This window comes from Podarcis bocagei (assembly GCF_964188305.1).
Source record: "Podarcis bocagei genome assembly, chromosome: 2".
Lineage (NCBI taxonomy): Eukaryota > Metazoa > Chordata > Lepidosauria > Squamata > Lacertidae > Podarcis > Podarcis bocagei.
In genome coordinates, this window is record NC_138126.1 from 6,232,171 (window position 1) to 6,255,746 (window position 23,576).

The 23,576-nt window shown below is 46.9% G+C and overlaps 1 protein-coding gene and 2 long non-coding RNA genes across 7 annotated transcripts in view; 1 reads left to right on the forward strand and 2 right to left on the reverse strand.

The window, feature by feature from the left end:
* LOC308581393 overlaps nucleotides 1-23,576 on the reverse strand; it is a 30,874-nt gene that overhangs the window by 1,199 nt on the left and 6,099 nt on the right. The gene's annotated exons all lie outside the window — the stretch shown is intronic.
* On the forward strand, nucleotides 1,742-10,087 carry LOC308581391. Its single transcript, XR_014005045.1, has 3 exons — nucleotides 1,742-2,721; nucleotides 3,822-4,358; nucleotides 8,246-10,087. It is a non-coding gene; the product is annotated as an uncharacterized lncRNA (long non-coding RNA).
* Nucleotides 8,981-23,076, reverse strand: LOC308581055 (uncharacterized protein). Of its 5 annotated transcripts, none has more exons than XM_081183502.1 (5): nucleotides 23,058-23,076; nucleotides 13,468-13,594; nucleotides 13,011-13,088; nucleotides 12,499-12,582; nucleotides 8,981-10,738 (listed from the first exon to the last, which is right to left on the reverse strand). In XM_081183502.1, the coding sequence occupies exons 2-5, from the start codon at nucleotides 13,538-13,540 to the stop codon at nucleotides 10,065-10,067; spliced, it is 909 nt and encodes a 302-aa protein (XP_081039628.1). In that variant the 5' UTR covers nucleotides 13,541-13,594; nucleotides 23,058-23,076; the 3' UTR covers nucleotides 8,981-10,064. The 5 variants fall into 5 exon arrangements, with proteins under 5 accessions (XP_081039628.1, XP_081039629.1, XP_081039627.1 ...); XM_081183503.1 differs by lacking the exon at nucleotides 23,058-23,076 and adding an exon at nucleotides 18,401-18,546 and having other exon boundaries at nucleotides 8,981-10,735; XM_081183501.1 differs by lacking the exon at nucleotides 23,058-23,076 and adding an exon at nucleotides 18,401-18,545.

The window sequence follows — 23,576 nt, forward strand, 5'->3', positions numbered from 1 at the left end:
TAGCCGTTCCTCATAAGGCATCGTTTCCAGGCCTTTGACCATTTTGGTTGCCCTCCTCTGGACACGTTCCAGTTTGTGTCCTTCTTGAACTGTGGTGCCCAGAACTGGACACAGTACTCCAGGTGAGGTCTGACCAGAGCAGAATACAGTGGCACTATTACTTCCCTTGATCTAGATGCTATACTCCTATTGATGCAACCCAGAATTGCATTGGCTTTTTTAGCTGCCGCGTCACACTGTTGGCTCTGTTAGGATATTTCCGTTCCACCTTAAAAGGGAGCAGGATGTTTGTGTCACAGCCTGTGTATTTCCTGTTCACAGGATGTTTATGTTTGCTATTGCTTTCGTTTCTCTCTCTGTCTGAGACAGTGGCGCAGGCAGTCATGTCTTTCTTTGTTCTGATCAACGCTGAATAAAAGCTTGTAAATAATGCTCTCCTGAGTGCGACTTCTGGCTGTGCATTATCTGCTGATAAGAGTGTGCATGAGCCCTGGAATGTGGCAAGGTATTTTCAGGAAACTCGTGTCGCTAATCGCTCATATTGCGTGACTACGGGAGATCGATGGATCGTCCGGCAGCCGGCTTGGGGGCCATGATGGACTTTATCTCCCTGGCAGTATCCCAACAAGTTGGGCAGTATCCCATGTCAAGTTTGTGGTCAACCAAGACTCCTAGATCCTTTTCACATATTGCCCTATCTGTTCTCAGGTTATTTTGTCCACACTTCTTTCTTGCGATCCTTTTCTCTGGCCCCTCCCAACATTCGGGGCTGTTTTAGTTTAGAGAAGGGGGGACATGATAGAACTGTGTAATATTATACGCTGCATGGAGAAAGTGGAAGGAGAGAGGTTTTTCTCATAATACTTGAATTCAGGAACCTAAATGTTTGAAGATTCTGGACAGGGAAAGGAAAACCTTCACACAGCACATAGCTGGATGATAGAATTCACTCTCACAAGATGTTCTGATGGCCACCAACTTGGATGATTTTAAAAGAGGGTTAGATAAATTAATGGAGGACAAGTCTTTCAATGGCTACTAGCAGAATGGCTATCTTCTCCTAATGTATGCTTCTGAATACTTTCTGGAAATGTTGGTGAGCAGAGAAAATTCTCCACTAGATTCATCTTCACTGCAGGTTTGTTTTTTTATTTTTTCCTGTAACTTAATCGCTTCTCTGGGACACACACAGAGATTAGAAAACATTGCTTTTAGATTTCATGGCTAATTTCCTGTTTGGGTCGTAGATCCCAAACACCTGCATCTAAGACCACAGGAGCCTGCTCCCTAGAATTCCCCTCTGGGTTGGTAGTTATGTACTTCCGTTAAATTAAAATGCCACACGCAACTGGGTATGCAGGAAGCTTTAAATAAGAGGACTCTTCAGAGTTTAGCTGGGGGAATGTATGCGTTTATCAATTGTTAAATTAGCATGCTATAAAACTTTTGCAAGTAATGGTGACTTTACCAGATGGTTTCGTGTCGTTTGTTTCGCAGATTATGTTCTAATGTAATCAAGCCCTACTGTGAGTAGACCCATTGGATTTAATGAATCTAGGTTAGTCAGGTCCACCAGTGGATCTGAGACTGTTGCTTGTTATTATTTTTCGCTCTATAGGACGCACCGGACAATAGGACGCACCTTGTTTTAGAGGGGGGAAAACAAGGGGGAAAAAATTCTCCCCCTCTCTGCCCAGCACCCCTTCAGCGAAGCGAAAAATACCGAAAAATACGGTAACTGTAACGTCTATGCTCTTTCTCCACATTTGAATGAGTGGCCTGGCCATTCTTATGAATATTACCCTCCTAATGCTTCTTACGGGACGCGGGTGGCGGCTCTGTGGGTTAAACCACAGAGCCTAGGACTTGCCAATCAGAAGGTCGGCAGCTCAAATCCCAGCAACGGGATGAGCTCCCGTTGCTCAGTTCCTCCTCCTGCCAACCTAGCAGTTCAAAAGAACGCCGAAGTGCAAGTAGATAAATAGGTACCACTCCGGTGGGAAGGTAAACGGTGTTTCTGTGTGCTGCTCTCGTTCGCCAGAAGCGGCTTAGTCACGCTGGCCACATGACCCGGAAGCTGTACGCCAGCCCCCTTGGCCAGTAAAGCAAGATGAGTGCCGCAACCCCAGAGTCGGCCACAACTGGACCTAATGGTCAGGGGTCCCTTTACTTTAACGCTTCTTACGGTGGTTCCCTAAGGTGTGATATTCCTTCCCCAGATATATATCTTGTACCTTCCTTGTACAGTTTTGGGCGAATGCTGAAGACGAACCTTTTCCCCCTGGCCTTTTGACACTTGAGAAGTGTATTTTCAGCACCCATCCTATTCCCATGACTGTAATTTAACTTCATTTTTAATGCTGAATTTTAACTTGTTGTGCCCCTTCCTTGGACCTGCTGGTGCAGGGCAGGTAATAAATTTAGTAGTGTAGTAGTAACATTACGTGGTTTTTAATTTTCCTTTTGTGGCTGTAGCCATGGACATGCTATGTGAATAATAAGAGAACCCATATACGGTAAATATTACAAATTGATTTTAGCCTCTGGTCACAACCCTGTGAGGCAAATTTAGGACCTCACTAGTACTGAAAGCAATGTTCTGTACATTTTACTGGGAAATACTAGCATTGAACGTTTCTGAGAACCACAACACTCTGCCCACGTTCACTGTCAAATGCTGCCCTGCTCCCCTGTCTCCCTCCTCTGAAAATCCATTTACAGGTTGTTGTTGTTTAGTCGTTTAGTCGTGTCCGACTCTTCGTGACTCCATGGACCAGAGCACGCCAGGCACTCCTGTCCTCCACTGCCTCCTGCAGTTTGATCAAACTCATGCTGGTAGCTTCAAGAACACCATCCAACCATCTCATCCTCTGTCGTCCCCTTCTCCTTGTGCCCTCCATCTTTCCCAACATCAGGGTTTTTTCCAGGGAGTCTTCTCTTCTCATGAGGTGGCCAAAGTATTGGAGCCTCAGCTTCACGATCTGTCCTTCCAGTGAGCGCTCAGGGCTGATTTCCTTCAGAATGGAGAGGTTTGATCTTCTTGCAGTCCATGGGACTCTCAAGAGTCTCCTCCAGCACCATAATTCAAAAGCATCAATTCTTCGGCGATCAGCCTTCTTTATGGTCCAGCTCTCACTTCCATACATTACTACTGGGAAAACCATGGCTTTTACTATACGGACCTTTGTTGGCAAGGTGATGTCTCTGCTTTTTAAGATGCTGTCTAGGTTTGTCATTGCTTTTCTCCCAAGAAGCAGGCGTCTTTTAATTTCGTGGCTGCTGTCACCATCTGCACTGATCATGGAGCCCAAGAAGGTAAAATCTCTCACTGCCTCCATTTCTTCCCCTTCTATTTGCCAGGAGGTGATGGGCCCAGTGGCCATGATCTTCGTTTTTTTGATGTTGAGCTTCAGACCATATTTTGCGCTCTCCTCTTTCACCCTCATTAAAATGTTCTTTAATTCCTCCTCACTTTCTGCCATCAATGTTGTGTCATCTGCATATCTGAGGTTGTTGATATTTCTTCCGGCAATCTTAATTCCGGCTTGGGATTCATCCAGCCCAGCCTTTCGCATGATGAATTCTGCATATAAGTTAAATAAGCAGGGAGACAATATACAGCCTTGCCGTACTCCTTTCCCAATTTTGAACCAATCAGTTGTTCCATATCCAGTTCTAACTGTAGCTTCTTGTCCCACATAGAGATTTCTCAGGAGACAGATGAGGTGATCAGGCACTCCCATTTCTTTAAGAGCTTGCCATAGTTTGCTGTGGTCGACACAGTCAAAGGCTTTTGCATAGTCAATGAAGCAGAAGTACAGGTTAGCTTTATAATAATCTCCTGGCTCACTGACCCTCTTATTAGTGGTGAAGAAGCAGGGAACGCTGGTCCAATCAGATGGGCACTGGAGAGAGCCAATGGAATAGAGTGCTGAGAGGAGAGAGCCAATCAGGAAGCAGGGCCCCTAAGGCCCGTCCTCCGTGCTCTGAGGAGAATTTTTGGAGGGAAAATCCTGAGGGAAGGGTTTGGTTCTCCCTACACTGAGCTGGGCCTGGCCTGAAGGAACTGAACTGAATTGAACAGACAACACCTGTGTATTTTACTGTGAAATACCAACACTTTTAATACAAGACCTTGAAAAGAATGTCTTTCATGATCTTGAAAGAACATCTCCAGCGATCGTAACACAAGGAGATTGTATAGAAATGGCCTGCTCCCACCCCCCACACGGACCAACTATTCCAATGTCTCCATGCCATGTCTGCTATTTGCACTCTAGGGTCCATGTCCAATTTGACAGGACTCGCTCTGGATTAGGCTGACAAAGGGAGTTGAGGGGGGGGCAGCTATGGAAAAGGTTAGCCCCTGGTGTGTGGGGGGTCTGGATGCTTTTGTGACTGCTCTGGGGGGGTTCATTTCTCACTTCAGCAGGTATCACTTACTGCCACATGGAAGTATGGGAATCTGTCCTTCTAGAAAAATGGACATATAAACAAGAGCTTCTGGGGTTCGAAAATGTTCGGCACGGGGCTTCTGGTCCCACCTGCCTTAATGGAGGCTGCCCCCATGACAGCGGGTGTTATGCACTGAGTTGAATAGGATCCAAACTGCAGCAGTCTGATTGGTCCTAGAACAATAGGATCCAAATTGCAGCAGTCTGATTGGTCCTAGAACAATAGGATTCAGAATGCAGCAGTCTGATTGGTCCTAGAACAATGCAGCAGTATGATTGGTCTGCAGGAGCCACCCAATCCAGCTCCAGATAGAAGTGAATCCACAACCTGATTGGCTTACAGTAGAATTCCAGAATTAACCAATCATGTGCAGCCCATTGTGTAAATCATGTATATAAAGCAGATACTTTGAGGGGACTTTTATTCATTCCTCCTCACCACTATGAGCTGAAGAAAGAGCATGAAATCACTTGCGACTCTGAGTATATTTCAGCGGGGGATCGTCAGTGAACAAAAAACAAGGATGACAGAGGGCAAATCATCCTTGCAAATTCCTTCCAGGGACGGGGGGAACGGGCTTCACTCGCAGTTCATCCCGGTACCTGGCTCTCGCTCTGGCATTGATTTGGCTATTGTTGGGTGTATATTGGAAAAGTAATTTTAAAATATATATATATATTTTTAAATTCTTCAGTATGATTTTGTTGTTTACGTTAAAAATGCAGAACATAACCAATTCCCCGCTCCCTGGGATATAAATGGCTGTGGATAATACAATGAAATAGGAAAACATGCACAGCTTCATGTGCGAAGGTTCAGTGGAAATGCAGCTATTCCCTCTGGAAATGGTAGTCTTGTATTTTTATAGTGAATGAGGCCATTGATATATCTGGCTCTGGACTCTCCACCCCTCAGGTATCTGGTCGGCCACTGTGAGAACGGGATGCTAGACAAGATGGGTCATTGGCCTAATCCAGAAGGCTGCTCTTGTGCTATTATGCTGTTAAATCTCTGAGAAGTTATTACAGTGGTGCCTCGCAAGACGAAAAGAATCCGTTCTGTGATTCTCTTCGTCTAGCGGTTTTTTCGTCTTGTGAAGCAAGCCCATTGACGGATTAGCGGATTAGAGCTATTAGAGCTATTAGTGGCTTATCTGCTGATCGGATCAGCTGACAAGCGGCTTAGCGGCTTAGAAAAAGGGGGGGGGAGGAAAAAAAACCAGCAGGAACTCGCAAGACATTGTCGTCTTGCGAAGCAAGCCCATAGGAAATTCGTTTTGCGAAGCACCTCCAAAACGGAAAACTCTTTCGTTTAGCGAGTTTTCCGTCTTGCGAGGCATTCGTCTTGCGGGGCACCACTGTATTAAATTTGTATACCACCCTTCATCTGTAGATCTCAGGACAGTAGATCTCAGAGCGAGCCTCTAAACGTACATTTGAATTTCTGTGTCCAGTGTTTTGTTTTGAGGGGGACATGAAATCAACCCAGATTTTAGGGCTCTTCAAATATGAGGCTTAGGTCACTGAAATGTCTTGATTTGGTATTATGGAAGGAGTGACCTTTCAGGAGAATCTCTTGGATTAACACTTCCAGAAGGCATGTGATATTCTTTTGTTTTGCTTCAAATTTACAAGCGATTGTAGAATTGTTGAGTTGGAAGGGACCCTGAGGGTCATCTAGTCCAGCCCCCTGCAATGCAGGAATATGCATGTAGCCTGTACAGGGATCAAACCCACAACCTTGCCGTTATCAACACCACGCTCTAAGCAACTGATCTGGGAAGAAATCCAGAAGGGAAGTTAGCATCAGTGAAGGAGTCAGCAGTCAATGGGCTTAGCAAGTGTTGTTGCAAACTGGACCTTTTCCTTACCTTTCCGGACCCAAATGGAACTTCCTTTCTTCAGTGCAGGCTGCCATTCTGATAGCAAAAGCTGTCTTTAAGAGGGGTGCTTCGTAACTCATGTTAAATGAAGCATGATGGGTTTTTGTTTTCCTTTGAATGCATGATTTTGGATTTGTGCAAGCCTGAATTGTTTTATCATATTCTGGAGCACCTAGCAAACCACTGGCAACACTATCAGCAAAGACTTCAAGATTCAAATGTGAGTGGCAGCTGGAATTACCACTCACCATACAAAGTGATGAGCAGACTGAGTTTTTGTTTGTATGTACTTGATTGCACAAGTGGAGCCTCCAGCAAAAAGGTTGCAGTATAGAGTGCTCCTGTTCCGGGTTCCAGACAGCCATGCCCCTTTCCAGTATGCTCCATTCCATTTCCCTCCCAATTACCCTAAACCACTCAGTGTTCTGTGGGCAGCAAGTGAATTTCCCTGGCCCCACTTAGGACCTTTCCATTACTTCTTCTTTGTGTTTTACCCACAGAAAGATCACTTTCTGGCAAGAGTTCCCTTGGTACGCTGCATATTTTTTAGGACCCACCTTATTTCTGTCATTTTAAGTTGTTTCAAACTGTTTTTAATATTGTAGCCCAAAGTCGTCCGCGACTGGACTTAACTGTCAGGGGTCCTTTACCTTTACCTTAATATTGTATCTTAGTACAGTGGAACCTTGGTTCTCAACCTTAATCCGTTCTGGAAGTCTGTTCGACTCCCAAAACCGTGTGAAAAGCAAGGCGCAGTTTCCGATTGGCTGCAGGACCTTTCTGCACTCAAGCAAAAGCTGCGTCGGACGTCTGGCTTCTGAAAAACGTTCAAACACTGGAACACTTTGGGGTTTTCGGCATTTGGGAGCCGATCAACTACGCCATTCGAGAACCAAGGTACCACTGTATCAGTGTGGTGTTTTAATCGATGTTGCCTGCCCAGGAACCTTAGGGGGGCAGGTTAAATAAACTGCAACAGCACAAGAAAGGATTACCTGTGATAGCAAACTTTTAAGGAAAATGTTTTGCAGCAGTCGCTTCACCACCTCGTTTTCTAGAAGTGGTATGTGCTAGAACCTTGTTGTGGGTGAAACATGTGTAAACTGAAATGACCATCTTCCCAGAGTTGAAAGGATTGCTGTTCCACAACCTCTGGCAAACAGGATTTACTGAAATCTTGAGAGCAGCTACTTGGCTTCTCCTAGTACCTTTGTTACACACAACCCGATGCATCCTACAGAGAGTAGAAGTCTTGGGTTTAAAACGTTTGTCCATCATATATGGCCAGCTTGGGTGAGTCCCATCATGATAGCAGATTAATCTGCACATGGGATAGTCATTATGACACTCTGGAACCCCATTTGCAAAATTTAACAGTTCTAAAATACAGGTGCTCTTTCACTTTCGCAAGATTAAACATACAGCCTTCAGCTGTACTTGAGGGTCAACTGCAAAAAATTCTGCTGGAAAAACGGTTATGTATCTGTGAAGATGGAAGTATTGAGTCAGTGGCTTGCACTTTATAAAGATTTGAGGAGTGAGGTTATTATGCCTCTACTATTGTCCATGCTGGATTGCTCAACCATTGCTACTGTGTCCTTTCTTTTAGCAGATCAAGATGATCAAGTGACAGCAAAAACTGCAAGGATTTTAGCAGGAGCAATTAGAATAAGATCTATTATTTGATTATTGACATAAACCCCCAAAATGTATTTTCTATAGTTAAGCTTTAACCTCTGTCTTCAGTACATTTTATCTTATTTTATTGCTATGGCTAGTGGCTGATGCAAATAAAGTTTCTTCTTCTGAGACAGAACTATTTGTCTTACCTGCAAAGGGGATTATCTGTGTGTATGTATCTCTGCTGTCATACTTCTCCCATTTTAATTTTTACCCATCTGCCTGCAGGTTCATTGTTAGGCTACACACAGTTCTTGTTATCCGAGTCTGTCATTGTTTCCCCCCCTGGATTTCCCTTCTCTTTGTCTCGTGTCTTCCTTTAACGTCTCGACGTGCAATCCAACAAGTCCTTATGGGGGAGTGTGGCAAAAACCTTCAACTGAGCAGCAGTTTTGTAAGTCCCACTGCTTCTTTGCCACAAAATTTGTCTTGAATGCTGCAGAGTGTTTGCAACAGAGGATGGTGACTAGAGAGAAATTTCAGGACCAGCTACTGGAATGGGGTGGGGGAAGCAATCTGCAACGTTCTCAATCATGCAGGAAGCTGCCACAGATACACAAGGGCCTTTTGCGTGGTGGCCCTTCCGTTACCTATTAGACCGGTACTGCCTCTGTTGCCTTCCCGGCATCTACCAAACACTTCCCATCGTAAACAAACCTTTTAAATTGGAGATTTTTATTCCCAGCCCGCCCCTGTATTGCAACTGTTAAAACTCTTTTTAATATATATTTATTTATTTTATTTACATCTCGCCTTTCTCCCAGTGCAGGACCCAAGGCGTCTCACAGCGGAAATTGAAACAGATACAACAAAAAGCACACTATATGGATATTTAAAAGCAATTCAGTAAGTGACCCGATTAAAAACAGCGATGAAAACCATTTAAAAGCATTGCTTTCCCCCAAAGGTCTGTTTCTTCTTAAAACATGGAATTGGTTTTGTTTTATATATAGCGTGTGTGTGTTTTACACTTTTCATGTTTGATAGCTGAAAACTTTTATATTGGTCTGTTTTATTGTTGTACTTATTGTTTGGTTGTTATTTTCTGTAACCCTGCCTGGGAGCTTATGGTAAAAGGTGGGTAAGAAATCTAACGAATAAACAAAGGAAACAAAGCCCCTCCCCCAACCTTGCAGAAGAAACCCCGTTACGTCCAAGAGGAGCTTTTGCCACGCTCCAGGCATTTACATCATTTGTCCTTTGCTGGCTCTTTGATGTGAAGCTCTTTTCATATTCTAGGCAATTTCAATCCCGACGTGAAATCCAGTTGTGGATTCTTTCATGGGAAGGAAGGTTGCAACTCCAAGACTTTTTCCACACTCCGTGCACTTAAAATGGCTTCTCCCCTGTGTGCCTTCTTTGGTGTACTGTAAAGGCAGTCACTTACAGTACAACTCACACTGAAGCTTTCCCCCACACTAAATACATTTAAAATGGTTCCACCCCTTTGTGAGTTCTTTGATGTACATTAAGGGCGGTGGTGCAGCTGAAGCTATTCTTGGGGTTGGTTCAGAGGATGCAGCCAACTTCAAGGTGTTGGTACTAACATATAAGACCCTATACAATTCGGGACCAGGTTACTCAAGAGACCGCCTTATCCCTTACACACCCGGCAGATATTGCTGTGGTCTGCAGGAGTTTCTCCTGTCGAGTCCCAAAAATCTCAGAAGCCTGCTCTGCAATAACTCAGAGATGGGCTTTTAGTGTGGCTGCACCCGTCCTGTGGAATAGCATTCCCGTTGAGATATGACAGGCACCCACAGTCTGCACTTTCTGGAAACAGCTGAAGATATTTTTGCTCCAATAGAGTTTTGCCAGCTGGATAAATGGGGTCCTTGCCACGACTGTCCAGTTGGTAAAGGTTTTAGTCTTGTTTTAAATGTATTTGGGGTTTTTTTTGGTGGTTTTAACTGTTTGCCATTATCTTATGTGTAAATTGCCTTGAGACGGTGGTTTAGAAAGCGATTAATAAATCAACAGTGGCAGTAGTAATAATAATACTAAGAAGAATAAGCGTAATTAAATGTTTTCTCCCCTGTGTGGATTCTTAGATGGCCAGTAAGGCCACCACTCTGGCTGAAGCTTTTTCGCTCTCCATGCATTTAAATGGTTTCTCTCCCGTGTGGGTTCTTTGATGTACTGTAAGGCTGCTGCGCACGCTGAAGCTCTTCCCGCACTCCATGCACTTGAACGGCTTCTCCCCCGTGTGGGTTCTTCGGTGTTTGGTAAGGTGATGACTCCGCCTGAAGTTCTTCCCACACTCCAGGCATTTGAACGGTTTCTCCCCTGTGTGAGTTCTTTGATGAGAGGCAAGGTTACCGCACTGGCTAAAGCACATCCCGCACTCCATGCACTTGAACGGCTTCTCCCCTGTGTGAGTTCTCCGATGAGCAGTAAGGTTGCCACTTTGACTGAAGGTCTTCCCGCATTCCATGCATTTAAAGGGCTTCTTGCCGGTGTGTGTCCTTTCGTGCAAAGCAAGGCTGCTGCTCACTCTAAACCCCTTTCCACACTGCATGCATTTAAAGGATTTCTCCCCACTGTGCGTTCTTTGATGCAAACCCTGAGAAGTAGAGGGTTTCTTCATCCCGTGCTTTGGCAGGTTTCTTTCCGGCGTTTTTGGCCCCTCACTTTCCCCACACATCTCTTTTTCTGCTTCGCACTTGATAGTTGCTGCCATCTGTTGTTCCCTGTAAATTTCATTGGCCTGCCCGGCGTCTGCTGGGGGTGGGAAGGGGAAGGGAAACACATTTGAAAAGCAAAGGATCTCATCATTGATCAAGTCCAATTAGATGTTGCTTAAGATTTTTTGGCATCTCTGCAATTTTCCCTCTTTCTCTTCTTTTCCCCTGCTGAAATCAAGGCTGCTTTCCTTACATGCTACAGTCTCAGACAACCACTTCAATTCCTTTCTGATCCGAAGATCACTTGATGTCACTAATCTGCCTGCCCTCGACCCCTTCTGCACTGCGGGAGTGGTATACTGATACTCGGGTTTTTGTGCAGTCCGGCAAGGTTAAATTTCAAACCCTCATAACTCAAAAATGGGATGAGATAAAAAATAAATAAATTTCAGATTTAAACTTAGTTTTGATCATTCAACAAGTATTTGAATATTAAGAAATATTAAGAAAACTGGATGACATGGGGTAAAAAAATTGGATCACTTGATATTCGTATAAAACATCAGAGCGGTTTACAATTGTACATAGGTAAAGGTAAAGGGACCCCTGACCGTTCGGTCCAGTCGCAGACGACTCTGGGGTTGTGGTGCTCATCTCGCTTTACTGGCCGAGGGAGCCAGCATACAGCTTCCGGGTCATGTGGCCAGCATGACTAAGCCGCTTCTGGCAAACCAAAGCAGCGCAAGGAAACGCCGTTTACTTTCCTGCCGGAGCGGTACCTATTTATCTACTTGCACTTTGACGTGCTTTTGAACTGCTATGTTGGCAGGAGCAGGGACCGAACAATGGGAGCTCACCCCGTCGCAGGGATTCAAACCACCAACCTTCTGATCGGCAAGCCCTAGGCTCTGTGGTTTAACCCACAGTGCTACCCACGTCCCTACAATTGTACATAAAACCAGGCAATTAAAAAGAAATAAAGAAGTTAAAAAGAACAAGTCCACAACTAGACTGCCTCTTCTGCACATGTGCCCAGCGCGATTGAGCGCTTCTGTGCATGCGTGCAGATCGCTTCTCTGCATGCACGGGCAGCGAACCCGGAAGTAAACACTTCCAGGTTTGTTGCGTTCATAAGTTGAAAGTCCATAACAAGAGTGGAAAGCAATACAAGGTATGACTATACTGCCTACCCCGACTGGCAGCTGCTCTGAGGGGTTTCAGATAAACACCCTTCGCAGCTCTACTTGAAGATTATAGGGATTAATCCAAGGAACATCTTCACGCTTTACCATTGAGCTACGGCCTTGCCCCCAGGGCAAGGACGGTCCAAGACAAACACTGTGCAGATTTACAATGTTGCTCTAAACCAGGCATAGGCAAACTGGACTCCCATGATCTCTAGCTAACAGGACCAGTGGTCAGGGATGATGGGATTTGTAGTCCCAAAACATCTGGAGGGCCGAGTTTGCCTACGCCTGCTCTAAACTACAGTGGTACCTCGGGTTAAGAACTTAATTCGTTCTGGAGGTCCGTTCTTAACCTAAAACTGTTCTTAACCTGAAGCACCACTTTAGCTAATGGGGGCTCCTGCTGCTGCCGCGCCGCTGCTGCGTGATTTCTGTTCTCATCCTGAAGCAAAGTTCTTAACCCGAGGTCCTATTTCTGGGTTAGCGGAGTCTGTAACCTGAAACACCCGTAACCTGAAGTGTGTGTAACCCGAGGTACCACTGTATATGGGGAATTCCTCACTGGTTAACTAACAGCTGGCTTTGCATTTCACTGCAACCTTTGAACTTAGCCACGGATATGGAACCACGGTTTTGTTCCCAAGATATCTCCTGTTTTCGAAATCCGTACCTGCAGACCTCTCCCCTTCATTAGAGCCCCGTCCAAGTGGATCTCGTCCTTGCAGCCAGGAGATGAAGTGCGGCTTGGAAATTTCTTTAAAATAAAGAGACAGGCTTGTTGGTCCACCCAACACTTCTAACAGGTGCTCCCTATACATCCGTGGCACTGTGGAAGCCAATCTAGCTAGTTTAATTTTGGGAATATCTCAGCAGATGGAGGGGAAACTTCAGCCTGGAGACTATCCCTTCTCCTTTATCCAAAGAGCCCTGCTGGATTAGACCAACGGCCTACAGCCCAGCTTCCTCATCACCCCTCTGTAACTTTTGCTCCCTTGGTTCCAAAGACAGCGTATAGCCATCATGGCACCCTGGGAGAAAGGATGGGATTGAAATTTAATCAATGAACGGTAGCCGCCATTGAGAACTTTGTTCTTAAACCCCTTTTAAAGAAATCCACTTGGAGAACACGCAGCCTGATGGGACAATCTCTCCTGGATGATTATTACACAGCTAAGTATCTACCTGCTGATGTCTCCCTGTTTTTGGGATCCTGGATAAATGGATATTCTCCTCCTCCCCAACAGGAAGTGAAGTTTGGTTCTACCAAGGAAACAGACAAGACTAGTTAGTTTGGTTCGCACTCAGCCATTCCAGATCGAGCCTTCTGAACGTTACGAAGGGTTATAATTCTTCACCACCTGAATTGAAGAGGCCTGTATGGTCCCAGCAGCACCGGTCAGGCACGGACTGTCTCAAGACAGACGGATGCCAACAAAATCACACTAGGATTAAATCACAGAGTATTGTTATGTTATCTAGGACCCATCGGGCATGAATCAATAGCACCACCAGTTTAGATGGGTCACTCAGATTCTGCAAGCTGAGATGATAACCGAAAAGAGAGCACGGGGACGAATGGAACAATAGTAAATTCGTACCTTCACCATCAATGGGTCAAGAGGGAAAACGGTGCCCTTACCTAGAGAGGCCACCGTCTCATAATTCCTCTCCATGACTTCCCGCTGCAGAGCTCTTTGGCTGGGATCCATCATAGCCCATTCCCCCACCGTGAAGCACACAGCCACCTCCCTGAAGGTCGCCAGACCCTGGAGGAAGAGAAGGAAAAAATGTACAGCATTCGTCAACGTGCACAATTCTCCCAATTCAAATAGCAGTTTGGAAGGGGCTGCGGCTCATTAGAAACCTGCAGTTCCCCAAACCACGAGCAGGCATGGCAACTGGACTCTCAGCAGATGGATGTAGATGGAGGCATTTTACTGGTTAGTGCGGTGGGGGTGGGGGTGGAATTGCCAAACACCTAGAAATGCAAGGAAAAAGAAGGCACCTTTTATCATATGTGGTGGAAGTGTAAGGTAATAAAAGAATTTTGGGAAATGATATACAATGAGTTGAAAAAATGTTTAAAATAACCTTTTCTATAAAACCCCAAAGCCTCCCTTTTAGGTGCCAAAATCCCAAGGGAGTAGAAAAGACTATGTTTGCGACCACGGCTGGGTGGATGGTATTGGCCCAGAGATGGAAGGAAGATAAATTACCTACCAGAGAAGAATGGCAGATCAAATTGATGGATTATGCCGAAATGGCTAAAATGACCGGAAGAATCAGAAATCAGGAAGACCAAAATGTTAACAAGGAATGGGGAAAATTTATAATCTTATCTTAAAAACCATTGTAAACAGTTAAAACCGTTACCAGGTTTGGAATAACACTCGTAGTTTAATGGTGAATTTTGGACACAATGGAGGGGTAAAAGATTTGGATTGTTAAAAAAAAATATGCAGGAGGAAAGGACTAACAACAGGACCCACAAAAGGGAGGAAGGAAGCCCAGGATATTCTTTGGAATCTTGTTTCTATGTTGGATGTGTGACTTTAAAATTTTAATCAGAAAAACCAAATAAATAAACAAATCAGCAAACACCCTTCTCACAGCGCACATTTAAAAGTATGGAAGATACTCCCCCAGGAGGCAGAGATGGGTACCAACTTGGACATCTTTAAAAGAGGATTAGATCAATTCATGGAGGTTAAAGTAGATAAAAGTAGATGGCTATGGTCTGCCCCCTTCATGGAAGGCAGTAATGTTCTGAATAGCATTTGCTGGGAGCTGCAGGAGGGGAAAGAGAATGCTCATAGGAAGGCGTCCTGCTTGCAGGTTTCCCACAGGCATCTGATCGGCCACTGTGAGAAGAGGATGCCAGATGAGACGAGCTACTGTCCAGATCCTGCTCCAGGGATCCTGGAAACTTACAGGTTAGATATTTCAAAACTCTGAAGGTGGGACTCATAGAATCATAGAATAGAATCAGAATAGAATCATAGAATCATAGAGTTGGAAGAGACCACAAGGGCCATCGAGTCCAACCCCCTGCCAAGCAGGGAACACCATCAGAGCACTCCTGACATATGGTTGTCAAGCCTCTGCTTAAAGACCTCCAAAGCAGGAGACTCCACCACACTCCTTGGCAGCAAATTCCACTGTCAAACAGCTCTTACTGTCAGGAAGTTCTTCCTAATGTTTAGGTGGAATCTTCTTTCTTGTAGTTTGGATCCATTGCTCCGTGTCCGCTTCTCCGGAGCAGCAGAAAACAACCTTTCTCCCTCCTCTATGTGACATCCTTTTCTATATTTGAACATGGCTATCATATCACCCCTTAACCTCCTCTTCTCCAGGCTAAACACGCCCAGCTCCCTTAGCCGTTCCTCATAAGGCATCGTTTCCAGGCCTTTGACCATTTTGGTTGCCCTCCTCTGGACACGTTCCAGTTTGTCAGTGTCCTTCTTGAATTGTGGTGCCCAGAACTGGACACAGTACTCCAGGTGAGGTCTGACCAGAGCAGAATACAGTGGCATTATTACTTCCCTTGATCTAGATGCTATACTCCTTTTGATGCAGCCCAGAATTGCATTGGCTTTTGACTCAAAAGAGAAGACATCTTCTTGTACTTAAGACATGTCATTTATAGGTTCAAAACTCTTTTAGATCCAGCCTCTATACTGCCAAGCTTTTAGGCTTTGTTGTTGTTGTTGTTGTTATTATTATTACTATTACAGTGGTACCTCTGGTTGCGAACGGGATCTGCTCTCAACATGAGCAGATCACAACCCACGTCTGTGGGTGTGCGGGTCACAATTCACCGCTTCTGCGCATGACATCATTCTGCGCATCTGTGCATGCGCGAGCGGCGAAACCCGGAAGTAACCCTTTCCGGTACTTCCGGGTCGTTGCAGGACGCAACCTGAAGCAAACGTAACATGAGGTTTGACTGTATTATTGATTGAATTTATATACCACCCCTATACCTGGGGGTCTCAGGGCAGTTCAAAGAATAAAATCCATATCTATGAAGTCATGTAAACCCTCATTTCTCATTATGTCAGCTAAGTCAATGTTTCCTAGATCCTACTCCTGGTGTGAAACTAGTTCTCTGACACCTGAATTTCATTTTTAAGCTATTTTACCTTATTCATCCCAAGAGGAAGATTTGTTCAGAACCAGATCCACCACAGCTCCTCTTGACTCTCCCCCCCCCCTTTACCACCTGTTTGAAAACCACGTTTTTATTTTAAGTGCCAACCGTCTGGTTCCATCCCGGTTCAAGTGGATAGTGCATAGTTTACGAAAAGTGCTTAGAGGCTTTTACACAGCAATTCTGCTTGATATGGGCCCAGATCACTGACAGATCTATTCCCAAAGCAGGGACACACACGTTTAAGAGGCCCTCCTGCAAACATGGCTATGCCCAAAGGAGAGGCTGGCAGCACCAGCAGAGAAAGAAACTCAGCACCCCTCTGCTGGGCCAAACCTGTAAGAATAACCCGAGGTCCACCCTGTGGCTTTGATTCCCCCACCCCAAACAAATATCATACCTAGAAAAAACGCCCTTTCCCACCACCAAATCCAGCTGAGGAGGCGGCATTTGAGAGATCACAGAATCGCATGGTTGCAAGGGAAACCAAGGGCCATCTAGCCCAGGGGTCAGCAAACTTTTTCAGCAGGGGGCTGGTCAACTGTCCCTCAGACCTTAGAATCATAGAGTTGGAAGAGACCACAAGGGCCATCAAGTCCAACCCCCTGCCAAGCAGGAAACACCATCAGAGCACTCCTGACATATGGTTGTCAAGCCTCTGCTTAAAGACCTCCAAAGGAGGAGACTCCACCACACTCCTTGGCAGCAAATTCCACTGTCAAACAGCTCTTACTGTCAGGAAGTTCTTCCTAATGTTTAGGTGGAATCTTCTTTCTTGTAGTTTGGATCCATTGCTCCGTGTCCGCTTCTCTGGAGCAGCAGAAAACAACCTTTCTCCCTCCCAACCTTGTTGGGGGCGGACTATATGGGGGGATGATGAATGAATTCCTATGCCCCACAAATAACCCAGAGATGCATTTTAAATGAAAGGACACATTCTGCTCATGTAAAAACACCAGGCAGGCCCCACAAATAACCCAGAGGTGCATTTTAAATAAAACGACTCATTCTACTCATGTAAGAACACGCTGGTTCCCGGACCGTCCGCGGGCCGGATTTAGAAGGCGATTGGGCCTGATCCGACCCCCGGGCCTTAGTTTGCCTACCCATGCTCTAGGCCAACCCACAGCTGTCAACTTTTCCCTTTTCTGGCGAGGAATCCTATTCGGAATAAGGGAATTTCCCTTAAAAAAATGGAAACATTGACAGCTATGGCCCAGCCCCCTGCCATGCAAGTATCCCAGCTAAATAATCCCAGGCAGACAGCTATCCAACCTCTGTTTAAAAACCTCCAGTGTGGCAGAGTCCACAACCTCTGGAGGGAGGTTTGATGTTGGAGAAGGGTACGGAGAAATGCTGGAGCCATAGCTGTCAACCTCCCCTTTTTTTTGGCGGGGAAATTCCCATATTCCAGCGCCGTTTCCCACTGCTATCCCGGATTGTTAGCTATCCCGTAGACTGTCCCCGAGACAGGTGAGGCTGCTGATCCCTTATTTTCAAATATGAAAGTTGACAGCTATGGCTGGAGAAGTTCTTGCTGTCAGAAAGTCCTTCCCAATGTTATTTATCTACTTCCTCCAGCCTCCGCTGGGAAGAGCTAGTTTCAAATCCAGGCAGAGGGAAAGAGACCAGGCACTTTTTCAGCTCTTTGGGGGGGGGGGGGAACCCGGAAGGCACCTCCCCCCCACCCTCTCCTCCTCTCTTTGGGGTGCAAACAAAACCAGCCCTGCCCTTCCCCGCAACCTGCAAACCTGCCCACCTCCTGAAAGGCTGTTTCCTAGGAAAAACAGGAAGCTGTTTGTTGGGCCATGGGTCCATTTTGCCCAGGGCTGTCAACAGCTGCAGCAGCCCCGGGTTTCAGGAAGCGTGTCTCCCCCACCCCTAAGGAGCCTCCTGAAAGCAAAAGTCTCCCCCCCCCCCACCTCCCCTCTTCTTTACCCTTTGAGGAATCTGGCGCCGCCGCCTTCCTCCCCCCCGCTGCCTATCCTATCCGAACCTCCCCCGCCTTTTTAGCAACCTCCTTCCTCTCCCTAGGAGCCCATAGGCGTCTGCCTCTCCGCAGCTGGCAAAACCAGCACAGCAACACACACACACACACGCACTGTGCACAACCCCACCCACCGCAAAGCTGCTTCCTCTGCACCAGGAGCTTCCCCGCCCCCGCCCAAAATAAAATAAAACAGCCCCGGCTGCAGGTCCCCTTGTTTTGACCTGCAAGCTTGCAAAGGCGCGTTTGCAACCCGGCCAGATGCGCTTTTGCAAAGGGATCGACGCCGCGGATCCGGCCTGCCTGGCTGCCTGCGGATTCCCGGGGAGGAGGAAGCGGGCAGGGCGGATCTCTTCCTCTCCTCGACGCCCCCGCACCCGAAAGCAGATCCCCACCCGCAGCAAGATAACCTGCCCCCCCCCCAAGATTTTGCACCTCTTTGTCCTCCCGACTCTCCAGGACTGTTTCTCTTCCCGGAATATATGCAAGGGAAATGGGGGTGCCCTCTTCCCCCTTCGAGGCTGCCTGTCCTCCTCCTCCTTTTTTTATATAAAAAATAATTTTTTTAAAAAAAATTCCCAACTTCCTGCCTCTCTAGGAAGCACGGCTCGACTCGTTTTTGCCATTTGGAGGACTGAGTGGCAGAAGGCGCTAGCCTCACCCCTCCCTTCCCTCTCTGCCCGCCCCCGTCAGTTTTTGCAAGGGAAGAGAGTGCCCAGAAGTTAGTTTCTTTTGTTAAATGCATAGAATCACAGAATTGCAAGGGTTCCCTGAGGATCATGTGGTCCAACCCCCTGCAATGCAAAAAGATGCAGCTTTCTCATGTGGGGATCAAACCCGCGACCCTGGTATTGTCAGCGCCAGGCTCTAACCAACTGATCTATCCAGCAGGCACTCTTATCTGTGCTGCTGTTGTTTCTGGGTTTTTAAAAAAATATCTATACGGAGCCTCTGGGAGAGATCATCAGGGGGTTTGGGCTGGGTGTTCATCAGTATGCGGATGATACCCTGCTCTACCTCTCTTTTAAATCAGAACCAGTGAAGGCGGTGAAGGTCCTGTGTGAGTGTCTGGAAGCGGTTGGAGGATGGATGGCGGCTAACAGATTGAGGTTGAATCCTGACAAGACAGAAGTACTGTTTTGGGGGGACAGGGGGCAGGCAGGTGTGGGGGATTCCCTGGTCCTGAATGGGGTAACTGTGCCCCTGAAGGACCAGGTGCGCAGCCTGGGAGTCATTTTGGACTCACAGCTGTCCATGGAGGTACAGCTTAATTCTGTGTCCAGGGCGGCTGTCTAATAGCTCCCTCTGGTACGCAGGCTAGGAACCTACCTGCCCGCAGACTGTCTCGCCAGTGGTGCATGCTCTGTTTATCTCCTGCTTGGACTACTGTAATGTGCTCTACATGGGGCTACCTTTGAAGGTAACCCAGAAACTACAACTGATCCAGAATGCAGCAGCTAGACTTGTGGCTGGGAGTGGCTGCCGGGACCACATAACACCGGTCCTGAGAGATCTGCATTGGCTCCCAGTACGTTTCCGAGCACAATTCAAAGTGTTGGTGCTGACCTTTAAAGCCCTAAACGGACTCAGTCCTGTATACCTGAAGGAGCGTCTCCACCCCCATCGTTCAGCCCAGACACTGAGATCCAGAGCTGAGGGCCTTCTGGTGGTTCCCTCATTGCGAGAAGTGAAGTTACAGGGAACCAGACAGAGGGCCTTCTCGGTAGTGGCACCCACCCTGTGGAACACCCTCCCTTCAGATGTGAAGGAAATAAGCAGCTATCCTATCTTTAAAAGACACCTGAAGGCAGCCCTGTTTAGGGAAGTTTTTAATATTTAATGCTGTATTGTTTTTAACACTTGATTGGAAGCCACCCAGAGTGGCTGGGGAAACTCAGCCAGATGGGTGGGTTATAAATAAATTAGTAGTAGTAGTAGTAGTAGTAGTAGTAATTCGATTTTGCAAATTGCAGTAAAGGACATCAAAAACAAGCCTTCCCAGATCTCCCGTGTCCTTGTTAAAGTATATGGTTGGAAAGAAAGGATCCATAGCTCAGTGGCACAGCGTCGGATTGAATTCTTGACTACATCCCCAAGAAGACCCCCTTGCCTAAAATGAAGCTGAAATGAGGCTGCATTTTAATGTTGTATTTTAATCTTGTTTTTTAAAGCTGTATTTCAATCGTTTTTATATTTGGTGTTAGCCACCCTGAGCCCGGTCTTGGCTGGGGAGGGCGAGGTATAAATAAATTTATTATTATTATTATTATTATTATTATTATTATTATTATTAGACCCCCCTGAATGGTTTTCAGTTTGTCCCACGATTCCTAGGCATCCATCCCAGTGGCTTTGCCCTTGCCCTTCCGCTTTCCCCAGGAAAACCTGCTCTTTAGTGGTAAATCGGAACAACAAATATCCATCATGATTGACATCGGCTCCGATTCAGCGGTAAAGATTAGGTTTCCCCAGGGGGAAGGCAAGTCTGGAGATGAGTTCTTAGCGTAACCAGGGTTTCCCAAACTTGGGTCTCCGGCTGTTTTTGGACTACAATTCCCATCATCCCTGACCACTGGTCCTGCTAGCTAGGGATGATGGGAGTTGTAGTCCAAAAAAAGCAGCAGAAGTGTAAACATACTGAGCTAGATGGACCAAAGTTATAAGGCAGCTCCCTATGTCCGTTGAAGTCAAATAAACAATAAATAAAGCAACTATATAATACGGATCCTCCCAAAATCCAGCGTCGGTAATTGGGAGGCCGCGAACTGAGCAGATGTGATGTGGCCCCCCGCTTTCCACATACTGTGCATTACAGTGGTACCTCTGGTTAAGAACTTAATTTGTTCTGGAGGTCCGTTCTTAGCCTGAAACTGTTCTTAACCTGAAGCACCACTTTAGCTAATGGGGCCTCCTGCCACCGCTGCACGATTTCTATTCTCATCCTGAAGCAAAGTTCTTAACCTAAGGTACTATTTCTGGGTTAGCGGAGTCTGTAACTTGAAGCGTTTGTAACCCAAGGTACCACTGTATTTTATTTTTTGCATGACAGTGAGAAGCAGAACATGCTAATATAGTGGATGCTCGGGTTGCGAACGTGATCCGCGCGGGACGCATGTTCGCAACTCACAGCGTTCACAACCCGCAGTGGCGCGTCTGCGCCCACGCAGGTTGGGATCCACTTTTGCGCATGAGCAAAGCATGATTTAGCTCTTCTGCGCATGTGTGACCGCCAAAACCCATAAGAAACCCATTCCGGTACTTCTGGGTTTCGGCAGGTGCATAACCCGAAAATACGCAACCTGAAGCAGCTGTAACTCGAGGTATGACAGTATCAATTAGCAATTAAAGCCGCCCCCCCCAAAAAAAAACCTTTTCCAGCCTCCCGCTATTGACCTGGCTCCAACCAAGAGGAAATTGATAAGACCTTTCTTTACGGAGGAGTTTTTGGGCGAGTGAAAACAGAGAGAAGAACTAAGGGGTCTACTTTTGGGAACGATGCGGTTATTTATTTATATTTAAATTTGCATAATTTTGCCCCTTCATTCGCAGATCTCGGGGCAGTTCGCAGCGTGAAAATACACAGCATAAACCACAAAATACAGGAACAAACCAATAACCCCGCTCCCCACACCCAATCGTATTTTAGAAACGCAACCAAAGTTCAAATCCCAAACGCTAGAGACGCGTGGAAGTGGGAACATCATTCTGAGCTACTCTTTGGGGCCTCTGGAAGCTGGGGGCCCTCCCACAAATTTGGCCATACCTGATCAGTCTGGCATTTCCAGCTTTTCCTGTTCTGGGGGTCCCCCATGCAAACCCCTTTCCCTGGGGAAAGAGGGGCTCTGGCAAGGGGTCCTAAGAAGAGCCTTGTAGATCAATCCAATGGCCCATTTTGTCTAGCATCCTGTGTCACAGCTGTCAACCGGATTCCCCAAAGGGAATCCCATGAGCAGGACATGCTATCTCTTCTCCTTTGGTTTCCAGCATCTGAAATAGGGAAGCATGAGTATCAACAAGGTTGGCAGCCATTGCTAGGCCTCTCCTCCACGTATCTCTCCAATCCTCTTTTAAAGCCCACCATTTTCACCACCTGCGGAAGCGAGTTCCACAGTTAAACCATGCACTGTGTGAAACAGTCCTTTATATTTTTATCAGTCCTCCATCTTGCTCCCAGTACGTTTCCGAGCACAATTCAAAGTGTTGGTGCTGGCCTTTAAAGCCCTAAATTGCCTCGGTCCAGTATACCTGAAGGAGCGTCTCCACCCCCATCGTCCTGGCCGGACACTGAGGTCCAGCGCCGAGGGCCTTCTGGCGGTTCCCTTGCTATGAGAAGCCAAGTTACAGGGAACCAGGCAGAGGGCCTTCTCGGTGGTGGCACCCGCCCTGTGGAACGCCCTCCCACCAGATGTCAAAGAGAAAAACAACTACCAGACTTTTAGAAGACATCTGAAGGCAGCCCTGTTTAGGGAAGCTTTTAAAGTTTGATGCATTACACTGGTACCTCTGGTTGCGAACAGGATCCGTTCCGGAGCCCCGTTCGCAACATGAGCAGAACGCAACCCGCGTCTGCAGGTCGCGATTCACCGCTTCTGCGCATGCGTATTTGACACCATTTTGAGCGTCTGCGCACGCACAAGCGGCGAAACCCGGAAGTAACCCTTTCCGGTACTTCTGGGTCTCCGCGGGACGCAACCTGAAAAGATTTAAGCTGAAGCAAACATAACAAGTGGTATGACTGTACTGTATTTTATTATTTTGTTGGAAGCCGCCCAGAGTGGCTGGGTATAAATTATTATTATTATTATTATCATCATCATCTCCCAACATCCAGCTTCGTTGGTGGTCCACGAATCATGGAATTGGAAGGGACCTCACGGGTCATCTAGTCCAACCCCCTGCAACGCAGGAATCTTTTGCCCGACACGGGGCTCAAACCCACGACCCTGAGATTAAGAGTCTCCTTGCTTGACACGCAGATCTCTCTAGTGTTATGAAAAGGAGGGCAGGGAAACTGTGCTGCGCCTTGCACCCACTTTCCCCGCGCCACGACGCGCGATTCTGCAAACTTCCCCCGTGTCGCCTCTGCACTCACCTTTCCTCTGAACTGCAAAGTCCCAAGCGTTGCAAACCTTTCTTCGCAGGGGAGTCCCGCGCCTGCAAAAGCTCGGGGGAGAAAGAGGGGTGTCCCCCTCCTTGCAGAAGGGAAGAAAGAGGGTGGGAATCCGGGAGACCCCGGCCCCACAAATCCCGCAGCCCCTTCCCTCGGAGCTGAGGACCAAGCGGAGGAAAAGCTTGCAAAAGGAGGAGGAGGAGAAACCTTCAGGCTTGCAGAGGGTGTTGGCTCAGCTCCTGCCACTCAGTCCTCCGGGGTGGGGAGTGGGGGGCAAAGGAACCGAGCCCTGGATCCTAGAGAGGCAGGAAGCTGTCGTCAAAGTCAGGGAGGGTGGCATTCCCTCCATGTCCCCCGGAAGAGATAGGCAATAGGCGAGGAGAGAAGGAGGCTGGACCGGGCAGAGGTCAAAGAGGTGACTACAGGGCGGGGTGGGTGTGCAAAGCATAGGGAGAAAGATTTGCTGGGGGGGCGGGGGAAGGATTGAGAGGGGAAAGTCCC